The sequence below is a fragment of the Salvelinus alpinus genome, chromosome 10 (assembly GCF_045679555.1).
Source record: "Salvelinus alpinus chromosome 10, SLU_Salpinus.1, whole genome shotgun sequence".
Taxonomy (NCBI): Eukaryota; Metazoa; Chordata; class Actinopteri; order Salmoniformes; family Salmonidae; genus Salvelinus; species Salvelinus alpinus.
In genome coordinates, this window is record NC_092095.1 from 58,556,093 (window position 1) to 58,569,230 (window position 13,138).

At 46.2% G+C, this 13,138-nt stretch overlaps 1 protein-coding gene across 4 annotated transcripts in view; it reads left to right on the top strand.

Moving 5' to 3' along the window:
- Positions 1-13,138, top strand: part of mcf2la (mcf.2 cell line derived transforming sequence-like a) — a 64,307-nt gene that overhangs the window by 25,874 nt on the left and 25,295 nt on the right. For all 4 annotated transcript variants that reach the window (XM_071329938.1, XM_071329939.1, XM_071329941.1 and 1 more), the window contains exons 3-5: positions 4,306-4,389; positions 6,441-6,555; positions 11,637-11,727. In XM_071329938.1, coding sequence (XP_071186039.1) covers positions 4,306-4,389; positions 6,441-6,555; positions 11,637-11,727 — 290 coding nt within the window. The remainder of the gene's footprint in view (positions 1-4,305; positions 4,390-6,440; positions 6,556-11,636; positions 11,728-13,138) is intronic.

Here is a 13,138-nt window from a genome sequence, read left to right on the forward strand (position 1 = left end):
GTGTGTGTGTGTGTGTGTGTGTGTGTGTTTCTGGGTCTGGGTTTGGGCCTTAGTGTTATCCTAACCGTGCTATTAAACTAACTAACTCTGGGTTTATAGGGTAAGAGTCTGAGGGAAGACTGTAGTGGCAGCTTGCTGTAAGTCTGAGCTGTTACTTACCGCCCAGGGCTGTAAGACTGAGCTGTTACCTACCGCCCAGGGCTGTAAGACTGAGCTGTTACCTACCGCCCAGGGCTGTAAGACTGAGCTGTTACCTACCTACCGCCCAGGGCTGTAAGACTGAGCTGTCCTGATGCATTACACCAACATCAGACTGAATACTGACAGTGACTGCCAACATGCATGTCTATGGTTCTAGAATAGACTGCATTAGTGTTTCTCAACCTTGATCCCTATGGACCCACTCACTGTGTGGATGCTAGTCTTACCGGCTCCAGCTGGTTGGAGCTAGCTAAGCCTGACAGGTTGACGTCACCTTCCCTGAGACCTGAAGTCGGTCCCTCCTGAAACGTGACCACAGGGTTTTCTGGTTTATACTGATGGTGGTTGATTTGGGAGAGCATGGTATAAAACCCAAACAGGTACATAAGCATTAGTTAGAAACAATTGAGCATCACTGCAAATTGTTTTTATTAAAATGAGTTAAGAATAAAGAGTAAAAGTATTTTTTTAAGCTCACCTTGGCAGTGGCGATTTTAGCATGTAAATCTTGGTAGGGCAAACTCAAAAAAATATATATATATATGCATGCCAGCAAAGCCACACTACACAATACATTAATTGCACTATAACGGTGACAAACGGTGCCCACAAACTGTTAGGGCCTACATACAGTAGAGCTGTCCCAACAGAAGAGCTTTCTTTTCAGCACCATGTAGTGAATCCTTACCACTGCTACACCTGGCTATCAGCAGAGCCTTGTCTGGCAGCAAAACAGTTCATTCAGCCTCATTTACTGCCCTTTAAAAACACATAGCTGATATGGCTGACTTGCTTAAACAAATGTGGTTTCTGTTGACAATTGAGATGTACAAATGGGACGACGAGCGGATAAGAGGCAATTTCTATGAAGACATTAATGAGCGAGCTAGGACAGACAGTCAATATAACTATTTGTTCAGCATTTTTTAAAGGTACAGCGACATAATTCAGAACATTTATTTTTAACATTGTTTGCAAACTGATATGCGAAAGGTATAAATAACATGCAAAACATCATTTTTTTTAGCTAAACAGGTGGTGCTCAAAACTGCAACCACCCCTTGAATGACGGGTCGCCACTGCACCTTGGCTATATCTAGACAGATGAAAAGCCTGGTTTAATGACCCACTGACAGAGTAAACACACAGCGCTTTGCTGGCAAGAGAGTTAGTTACTACGCAGCGGAGGGTTTCAACACCTGAGGGGTGTTTTTATAAGCTCTTTATCCTGGAGATGCTACTGTTGTTGGAACAATGGTCTCTCTCTCCCGTTTGTGTGAGAGTTGGTGTTCATGCAACCATCAATGTCTCAATATACCTTGGTGATCCTTTGATGCTCTTTCAGCCTATGTGGGTAGATGGTTGGTTTTGTGGTTCACTCTGCCCTGGTGTGAGAAACATCGGTGGCTTTTACTGGGACAATCAGTGGGATTTGTTTCCCAGGCAGGGCCTAGACACACTAAAAGATGGAGGGAGGGAGGAGGGTAGTGGGAAAGTGTGCATGTTTAATCCCTGGCATAAAGACCCGGAAAATACCAGTGATGTCAGAAGATGTTGGCCAATGTCTTCAGTGACTGTTACAGATCATACTAAAGCTGGAGAAACCCATTGAACTGTGTGATTGTTTAGTACTCTGATCCCATCCCTCAGCACACATGATGCCAGCAGCACCATACACTACCCCCTGCAACCACCCTCACCTCTCACAAAACACTACCCCCTGCAACCACCCTCACCTCTCACCATACACTACCCCCTGCAACCACTCTCACCATACACTACCCCCTGCAACCACCCTCACCTCTCACCATACACTACCCCCTGCAACCACCCTCACCTCTCACCATACACTACCCCCTGCAACCACCCTCACCTCTCACCATACACTACCCCCTGCAACCACCCTCACCTCTCACCATACACTACCCCCTGCAACCACCCTCATCTCTCACCATACACTACCCCCTGCAACCACCCTCATCTCTCACCATACACTACCCCCTGCAACCACCCTCACCTCTCACCATACACTACCCCCTGCAACCACCCTCACCTCTCACCATACACTACCCCCGGCAACCACCCTCACCTCTCACCATACACTACCCCCTGCAACCACCCTCACCTCTCACCATACACTACCCCCTGCAACCACCCTCACCTCTCACCATACACTACCCCCTGCAACCACCCTCATCTCTCACCAGTACACTCCCCTACTGCCAGCCAACACACAGCATCACACACACACACACACACACACACACACACACACACACACACACACACACAGCATTGTCAATTCACAGGACCACTACCATACCCCCAAAACAACCCTCCTCTTTCCACTAGCCTTTCACCCTCTCTCTCTCTCTCTCGTTCACTCACTCACTCACACAGACAGGCACATACAGTATTTACAATAATAGATGACAGTTACAGTAACATACAGTATTTACATTAATAGAGCATGGGATTAGTCACACAGACACCTGTGTGACATGACAGAGAGAGGAGCAGAGGACCCACCTACCCTTTTCTCAAGGAGAAGTCCCCCTAAATCCCCCCTTTCCTCCAACTTTCAGTCCCAGTCTCAGTGAGGAGAAGAGAGGGGAGGAGCAGAGACCCACTGACCCACTTCTCAAGGAGAAATCCCCCTAAATCCCCCCTTTCCTCCAACTTTCAGTCCCAGTCTCAGTGAGGAGAAGAGAGGGGAGGAGCAGAGACCCACTGACCCACTTCTCAAGGAGAAATCCAAAACAGATTATTATAATCCACTGTGCATGGAGAGGGGAGGAAATAATACTGCCCTATCCCCCTCAGCCTCTCTCCTCCTCCCCTCAGCCTCTCCCCTCTCTCCTCCTCTCCTCCTCCCCTCAGCCTCTCTCCTCCTCTCCTCCTCTCCTCCTCCCCTCAGCCTCTCTCCTCCTCCCCTCAGCCTCTCCCCTCTCTCCTCCTCTCCTCCTCCCCTCAGCCTCTCTCCCCTCAGCCTCTCTCCTCCTCCCCTCTCTCCTCAGCCTCTCCTCTCTCTCCTCCTGCCCTCAGCCTCTCCTCTCCTCAGCCTCTCTCCTTCTCTCCTCAGCCTCTCCCTCAGCCCCTCTCCCCTCTCTCCGCCTCTCCCCTCTCTCCTCCTCCCCTCAGCCTCTCTCCTCCTCTCCTCAGCCTCTCCTCCCCTCAGCCTCTCTCCCCCTCAGCCTCTATCCTCCTCCCCTCAGCCTCTCTCCTCCTCCCCTCAGCCTCTCTCCTCCTCTCCTCCTCCCCTCCCCTCAGCCTCTCTCCTCCTCCCCTCTCTCCTCAGCCTCTCCTCTCTCTCCTCCTGCCCTCAGCCTCTCCTCTCCTCAGCCTCTCTCCTTCTCTCCTCAGCCTCTCCCTCAGCCCCTCTCCCCTCTCTCCGCCTCTCCCCTCTCTTCTCCTCCCCTCTCTCCTCCTCCCCTCAGCCTCACCTCCCCCTCTCGCTTCCTCACTGAGACTGGGACTGAAAGTTGGAGGAAAGGGGGGATTTAGGGGGACTTCTCCTTGAGAAAAGGGTCAGTGGGTCCTCTGCTCCTCTCTCTGTCATGTCATTCCAGGTGTCTGTGTGACTAATCCTATGCTCTATTAATGTAAATACTGTATGTTACTGTAACTGTCATCTATTGTTGTAAATATGTATGTTACTAACTGTCATATTTTATTGTAAATACTGTATGTTACTGTATCTGTCATCTATTGTTGTAAATACTGTATGTTACTGTAACTGTCATCTGTTGTAAATACTGTATGTTACTGTAACTGTCATCTGTTGTAAATACTGTATGTTACTGTAACTGTCATCTATTGTTGTAAATACTGTGTTACTGTAACTGTCATCTATTGTTGTAAATACGGTATGTTACTGTAACTGTCATCTGTTGTAAATACTGTATGTTACTGTAACTGTCATCTATTGTTGTAAATACTGTATGTTACTGTAACTGTCATCTATTGTTGTAAATACTGTATGTTACTGTAACTGTCATCTATTGTTGTAAATACTGTATGTTACTGTAACTGTCATCTATTGTTGTAAATACGGTATGTTACTGTAACTGTAGTTGATGTTTTTTTGTCTCTTTTATCTTCCAGATGACATCATGCAGCAGGAGAGTGATCGTCTGTTTGCTGCAGACATCGATCCTGACCTCAGGAAACGGTTTGCTTTCCTCTCAGGTCAGTCTTTTTCTTTTCCCTCCATCGCTCCCTCCTTCATAGTTACCTCTCATAGTGGTTCAATCCCAAACATCCGAGTGAGCCAATCCCAACGCTATGCCAAGGCCCTTGAAGATCTCCCTTCACAGATGGAAAACGCTTAAGCAATATGGCAGAAGCTTATAACAGTGAACCATCCCCAAAGCTGACAGCCTCTGATGGAGCAACAATCATATCACACTGTATGAGTGAAGTAGCTGAGTGAAGTAGCTGGCCTAAACATCAAAACATAATCCGTCAGCATTTTCCTATTTATAAAAGTACAGGAATAGCACTCTGGCTGCCAGATAGAGTACAGCAGTGTTTTTCAACCTGATTTCTGTTGTATGACTTAACTAAACTAAGACTTTTGTAACGACCTGACCTTTTAGGGGAAAACTGAGGGAAACTGTTCTACACCAGACCCATATTTCCAAAGAGTTGGCCAACTCAGTTTGTTCCGTTACTACGGCGATGCCAACCCAGATAGGGCCCCACGTCGGGTTACCACGGATAATAACGGCACGGAGACGGCCCGTGAATAATTAATCGACACGGCGATCCACTTGGCAACCTGGCCCGGCAACGGTTGGAAGAGCCAAGTGTGTGTGACACTATTTGCTGCTGTGATTGGCTGCTGAGTGTGTGACTGAATTTAACACTCCACCCGTTGAGAGTGTGAGAGTGTGTGTGTGTGTGTCTCTAACTGAATGGCACGAGCTTCAGTTCCTAACTGTCTATGTTTTATGGTTGCTGCTACATGTCTTGCCCGGAACCTGTTCTTAGGTTGTGTACAGTCTGTGTAGAGTCTATTTGTCTTCACATCTCTCTGTCAGTGTGTTTTAATAACTCTGTGGTTGCCAGGGGTGATGTATGTGTGTGTGTTCATGACAGCTGCCCACCCTCTGATGAGGAGTCATATGAGCACACAGCTAAGTCTGATGAAGATGACCCTTGGTCTATTTCTTATTCATACTGCTACGCTACAGCCTAGGTACGCCACTAGATTGACTCCAAGCCCAGTGGGTGAGAGTGTGACGCAGCAATACTGTTTTAGCTGTGTCATTAAAGACTCCTGCTGTGTTACTGTTCCTTCCCTGTTCTCTCTGTATGTCCTCTACCCTGGAGGTTGTATGTGTCTCCAGGCCTTGTTTTGTGTTGTAATCATTAACCTCTGGTCCTCCTCTAGTTGCCTACTCAGGCAGGTGTCTGCCTGACACACATACACACATGGTACCAGATGGATCAGGGCACAGTGCTATGGTTCTGCTCTAGTGGCACGGCTGGTGCAGAGATTCACACAGACCGTCTGTCTCTTTGTCTCTACTCACACCTGTTAATTTCTCATTCCCTGTACCCTCCTCTAGCACTAAATCAAATCAAATCAAATTTGATTTGTCACAGGCGCCGAATACAACGGGTGTAGACTTTACCGTGAAACGCTTACTGGCGAGTCCTTTGCCGACAACGCAGAGTTAAAAAGGAAGAATAAAAATAGAAGAGACTTATTGCAGCCTGCAGAGCCGCAGTAACACCAGGCTTTGTGGGAGAAGATGGATCCTATATCTCATCCTTTAATCTTCCCCTCCCCCACTCAGACCGTCACTCAGACCGTCACATGATTCCTCTGGGTCAGTGGTTCTCACAACCTCTCCTCGGGGACCCCCAGACGTTTCACAATGGGCTTGATGATTAGCTGACAAGTTGAATCCGGTGTGCTAGCTGTGGAATAGTTAAAATACATGGAACAGCTGTGGGTCCCCAAGGAGAGGCTTGAACCGCTGCTCTGTGTGTTCATTCCACTGGGGTGGGTTAGCTATTTCTATCAGAAGAATAATGGACATTATGATGTAGATGAACGTTTTAAAACACATTAAATAAAAGGATTCCAAAGCTTGTCACTGTCTATTCTGTGGGGGTCTGAAAGGGGGATATGGGGGTTTGTACGTGCTTTATAATTGAGAGCAAAATGATTTCCTTGTTGAACAAATTTAATCAATTAATCAATCAAACGTCCCCAATTTCTTTCGCAGGGGGCCGAGCTGAGAACGGCAGTCCCATCATCGTGTTCCCAGAATTCCCTGCGTTTGGCGAGCTCCAGGAGGAAGAGTTCCACAACGTGCTGACCTACCTGACCAGTGTGCCCAGGTGACACACACACACACACACACACAATGCATTGCACACTGATGCTTGAACTTGTCATTACTTTGTATAGTTGAGGAAGTGGTGTGGTAACAGGCTACCAGCAGATGTCAGTGTAGAACTATTTTCACAGATCCTTTGTTTGAACAGAACAATGAATCTCCCTACAACAAAGTGAACTTGTCTTATGCAGGACTGTATTCTTACCATTATAGTTGGCATCTATATTACACCTCAACGTTGCTGCAACTGGTACATGTGGTGTATGTCCTGGTACATGAGGTGTATGTCCTGGCACATGAGGTGTATGTCCTGGTACATGAGGTGTATGTCCTGGTACATGAGGTGTATGTCCTGGCACATGAGGTGTATGTCCTGGTAGATGAGGTGTATGTCCTGGTAGATGAGGTGTATGTCCTGGCACATGAGGTGTATGTCCTGGTAGATGAGGTGTATGTCCTGGTACATGAGGTGTATGTCCTGGCACATGAGGTGTATGTCCTGGTAGATGAGGTGTATGTCCTGGTAGATGAGGTGTATGTCCTGGCACATGAGGTGTATGTCCTGGCACATGAGGTGTATGTCCTGGCACATGAGGTGTATGTCCTGGCACATGAGGTGTATGTCCTGGACGTTATGCTAGTCCTGTTTCTATACAGGAACTATCTTCTTGGCCAGATATCCCACGATATCTCAATAGGAATTCCTGATATTAACAAATGTTGAATAACAACAAAAAAAAGTAATAAAATGGACCATATCCTCCCCTCCCCATTAGCTAATGGTGAAACCTTTAACCCCTGACCCCTGACTCCTGTGGGAGTTGGCCGGAGGGGGGGGGGGGGCTTGGAGAGACGGAGCATGACTGGTGTGGAGGACAGGAGGTGGAGGTGTTAATGAAAGAGACTCCCTTTGTATCTAATGGGGTCTGTTAGTTAAAAGACTCCAGGGCTCAGCTGCTATATGGAAGCAGTTTGTCATGTAAAGATGTAATTCCAGACAAATTTGAATTGACAAAACAAGAAAGAAAACATATATTTCTAAGTAATATAGTATCATATACTATCCATTCATTACAGCCAGAGGGAACCCATCTGTATCAAATGCATGAATGAGGTTCTACCTGAGATGTATATATTCAGTTGTGGTGTGTGACTGGGTGATGATATGTGTGATCATGAGCTCACATGTTACTAAGACCAGGGGGTGTTCATAAAGCAGACAACTCTCCTATGGATACTGCCTCCCTCCAGCCCCATGTACCTCTGATGTGAGAGAGAGATGGATTCTCCAATTACCTTGAATGAACTGCAGAACCAAATTAAAACCCTCCAACCCAAACAGCCTGTGGTGTTGATGGTATCCTCAATGAAATGATCAAATATACAGACAACAAATTCCAATTGGCTATACTAAAACTCTTTAACATCATCCTTAGCTCTGGCATCTTCCCCAATATTTGGAACCAAGGACTGATCACCCCAATCCACAAAAGTGGAGACAAATTTGACCCCAATAACTACTGTGAGATAAGCGTCAACAGCAACCTTGGAATATCCTCTGCATTATCATTAACAGCAGACTCGTACATTTCCTCAGTGAAAACAATGTACTGAGCAAATGTCAAATTGGCTTTTTACCAAATTATCGTACGACAGACCACGTATTCACCCTGCACACCCTAATTGACAAACAAACAAACCAAAACAAAGGCAAAGTCTTCTCATGCTTTGTTGATTTCAAAGCCTTCGACTCACTTTGGCATGAGGGTCTGCTATACAAATTGATGGAAAGTGGTGTTTGGGAAAAAACATACAACATTATAAAATCCATATACACAAACAACAAGTGTGCGGTTAAAATAGGCAAAAAAACACACACATTTCTTCCCACAGGGCCGTGGGGTGAGACAGGGATGCAGCTTAAGCCCCACCCTCTTCAACATATATATCAACGAATTGGCGAGGGCAGTAGAAAAGTCTGCAGCACCCGGCCTCACCCTACTAGAATATGAAGTCAAATGTCTACTGTTTGCTGATTATCTGGTGCTTCTGTCACCAACCAAGGAGGGCCTACAGCAGCACCTAGATCTTCTGCACAGATTCTGCCAGACCTGGGCCCTGACAGTAAATCTCAGTAAGACCAAAATAATGGGGTTCCAAAAAAGGTCCAGTCGCCAGGACCACAAATACAAATTCCATCTAGACACCGTTGCCCTAGAGCACACAAAAAAACTATACATACCTTGGCCTAAACATCAGCGCCACAGGTAACTTTCACAAAGCTGTGAATGATCTGAGCGACAAGGCAAGAAGGGCATTCTATGCCATCAAAAGGAACATAAAATTCGACATACCAATTAGTATCTGTCTAAAAATACTTGAATCAGTTAGAACACATTGCCCTTTATAGTTGTGAGGTCTGGGGTCCGCTCACCAACCAAGAATTGACTAAATGGGACAAACACCAAATTGAGACTCTGCATGCAGAATTCTGCAAAAATATCCTCGGTGTACAACGTAGAACACCAAATAATGCATGCAGAGCAGAATTAGGCCGATACCCTCTAATGATCAAAATCCAGAAAAGAGACGTTAAATTCAACAACCACCTAAAAGGAAGCGAGTCCCAAACCTTCCATAACAAAGCCATGACTTACAGAGAGATGACCCTGGAGAAGAGTCCCCTAAGCAAGCTGGTCCTGGGGCTCTGTTCACAAACACACCCCACAGAGCCCCAGGACAGCAACACAATTAGACCCAACTAAATCATGAGAAAACAGAAAGATAATTACTTGGCACATTGGAAAGAATTAACAAAAAAACTGAGCAAACTAGAATGCTATTTGGCCCCAAACAGAGAGTACACAGTGGCAGAATACCTGACCACTGTGACTGACCCAAACGTAAGGAAAGCTTTGACTATGTACAGACTCAGTGAGCATAGCCTTGCTATTGAGAAAGGCCGCCGTAGGCAGACCTGGCTCTCAAGAGAAGACAGACTATGTGCACACTGCCCACAAAATGAGGTGGAAACTGAGCTGCACTTCCTAACCTCCTGCCCAATGTATGATCATATTAGAGACACATATTTCCCTCAGATTACACAGATCCACAAAGAATTCGAAAACAAACCCGGTTTTGATAAACTCCCATATCTATTAGGTGATATACCACAGACCACAGTGTGCCATCACAGCAGCAAGATTTGTGACCTGTTGCCATAAGAAAAGGTCAACCAGTGAAGAACAAACACTACTGTAAATACAACCCATATTTATGCTTATTTATTTTCCATTTTGTGCTTTTAACAATTTGTACATTGTTACAACACTGTATATATACATAATATGACATTTGTAATGTCTTTATTCTTTTGGAACTTCTGTGAGTGTAATGTTTACTGTTAATTTTTATTGTTTATTTCACTTTTGTATATTATCTACCTCACTTGCTTTGGCAATGTTAACATATGTTTCCCATGCCAATAAAGCCCCTTGAATTGAGAGAGAGAGAGAGAGAGAGGAGAGAGGAGGGGTGCTTTCCTTCTCTATTGTGCTCTCTAGCTTGCTTTCATTTATTCCCTCGCTTTCCTTCTCTTTCTCTGTGCCTCTCCCTTTCTCTCTTGCTTACTTACTCACTCTTGCTTTCTCTCTCTCTCTAGCACGCTCGCCAGACCGAAAGCGTGAGTGACTGTAAGGGGGTAGAAAGAGGGAGCTGGAAGAGGAGATATGAAAGAGGGGGTATTGTGGGGGTATAGACGGGGTGTCCTGGGTGTTTAATTACTATGAGTTTATCTCTGAATCAGAGTGTTGTATTTAACACTGTGTCCTATAGAGAAACATCCATCATGCTGCCAGTTCAGCCCTATGGACGGTCCTGATTAGTACCACTGGATAAAATCATATCACCGTCTGTTTTATCTCACAAGATGCATGCTCTCTCCTCTTTCTCTCACTTTCTCCTCTCCTTTTTCTCTGTCCTCTCCCTCCCTCTCTTTGTTCATCTCTCTACCTTTATTTCTATAAATCTCTCTCTCCCTATCTCTATGGCTTCCTCCTTGTCCTTTACCTCTGTGCTCTCCTCACTGCCAACACACATGCTGCTGAGCGGAGAGGGGGGGGGGGGGGAGAGCTCTATAGCTAAAGCGAAAAGAAAGGTGTGTGTGTGTGTGTGCGCACCACTGTCATGGTGGCAATTGAATTAATGACATTTTGCAGTTCCCCCACCTACCAGATAAAGGGGGGTGGATCCCATCTCATTCTCCATCAGATGTCCCGCCCCCCTCTGCTCATGAGCCATTCAAACACACTCCCGCCACCGCTGTCCATCACCCGTATGCTGCTCTGTGATAGGCTATGGGGGAGCGCAGGAGATGCAGGGCTGAGTTGATTGGCTGGTGTAGAGAAGCGGGTAGGCAGAGGAGAGTTGTTCTCGGGGGGTTCTTGGCGGTTGGCTCCCGTTCTATCAGAGCTGTAAACAGAACGCTGGTGCTTAACAAACGGGATCTGCAGAGAGGGAAAACCGGAAGAACAGAGAAAAGGAATGGGAGAAGGAGATGACATTCTATTGAGGAGGTTTTGGGAATAACATTTGGGAATAACAGACGTATCCTGTCGTGTGACATCAATGGCAGGAGGAAGAGGCTAAATTGAGGAATTGAGGAAGAGGCTACATTTTGGTAGTGTGTTTTTTACCGTGTGTGTGTGCATGCACAGCAGGGTGATGGATGGATGATGGTTTTTCTCCTGGCTGGGTTGATGTACATGGACCCCCTCAGCAGCATTGACTCTCTCACATTTCTGTGTGTGTGGTTGTCTCTCTTGTTAAGAGCATCTGCTAATTGACTGAGATGTAAACGTGTGCTGCCAGCGACACTCTCCTGGTATTTTTGTACACACACACACACACACACACATACATACAGGGATTGAGCGGGCTCTTCTAATGCCACTGCCTGTGGGTAGCCTGTGATCTTGGAGCAGGTCATTAGGAGGATACACACATACACACACATCCATGTAACCTTGGTAACATACACACACATCCATGTTGCTGTGGTGACCGTGTCTCGCTCTCCTGCAGTGAGACGGCGTCTGGAGTGGGCTTCATCCTGGTCATCGACCGCCGCCAAGACAGATGGACCGCCGTCAAGGGGACCCTGCTACGCATTGCAGTGAGTAACCCACCGTGTGTGTGTGTGTGTGTGTGTGAGATCTATTAGGACATACACTGTAACAGGTGTTAGAGATGTGCTGGGCGACTGGAAACCTTTTGTGAATGTAAAAAGCTTGTTGAACATCCTTCCTCCCAATGAAGTTTCTATGTTAGAATTGCCAGAACAATCTGATCAAATATTTAGTAATAATCACCCTTTACACTTCTGTCTTCTCTTCTACTGTACGCTCTTCCTCTGTCACATGCTCCTCTAATTCTCTTTTGTTCTCTCTCATTTCAATTTAAGGGCTTTATTGGCATGGGAAACATGTTTACATTGCCAAAGCAAATAAATAGATAATAAACAAAAGTGAAACAAACAATAAAAAATGTACAGTAAACATTACACTCACAAAAGTTCCAAAAGAATAAAGACATTTCAAATGTCATTATGTCTATATACATTCTTGTAATGATGTGCAAATAGTTAGTCTGTCTCTCTCTCTGTCTGTCCTCTCTCTCTGTCTGTCCTCTCTCTCTGTCTGTCCTCTCTCTGTCTGTCCTCTCTCTCTCTCTGTCTGTCCTCTCTCTCTCTCTGTCTGTCCTCTCTCTCTCTCTGTCTGTCCTCTCTCTCTCTCTGTCTGTCCTCTCTCTCTCTCTGTCTGTCCTCTCTCTCTCTCTGTCTGTCCTCTCTCTCTCTCTCTGTCTGTCCTCTCTCTCTCTCTCTGTCTGTCCTCTCTCTCTCTGTCTGTCTCTGTCTGTCTCTGTCTGTCTCTGTCTGTCTGTCTGTCCTCTCACTGCATGTGGTACAGGCTGTGACAGCTCAACAGCTGTGGCTGGAGGGGATAGGGTGATTGAGTAGGGAGGGGATAGGGTGATTGAGTAGGGAGGGGATAGGGTGATTGAGTAGGGAGGGGATAGGGTGATTGAGTAGGGAGGGGATAGGGTGATTGAGTAGGGAGGGGATAGGGTGATTGAGTAGGGAGGGGATTGGGTGATTGAGTAGGGAGGGGATTGGGTGATTGAGTAGGGAGGGGATTGGGTGATTGGACTAGGGAGGGGATAGGGTGATTGGACTAGGGAGGGGATAGGATGATTGGACTAGGGAGGGGATAGGATGATTGGACTAGGGAGGGGATAGGCTGATTAAGGCATCACCATCATAATAACTTGATACAGGCTTCACATCTGTGTTCTTCATAATGTTGGTAATGAATGCAGAGTTATGAAACAGACAAACAAAACAGAAATATTACTTTTCTATAAATATAACATTGACAAATGTTAACCTTTTAGCTCACCCATCAGCAAACCATAATGTCTCCATCATTCTCCTTATATGGGCCTGTCAGCCCCCCAGTAATAATAGACTGTTCCAGCCATAACGGCCCGTTCCAGCCCATTGGCTCTGTCCATGTGACAAGGGAGGG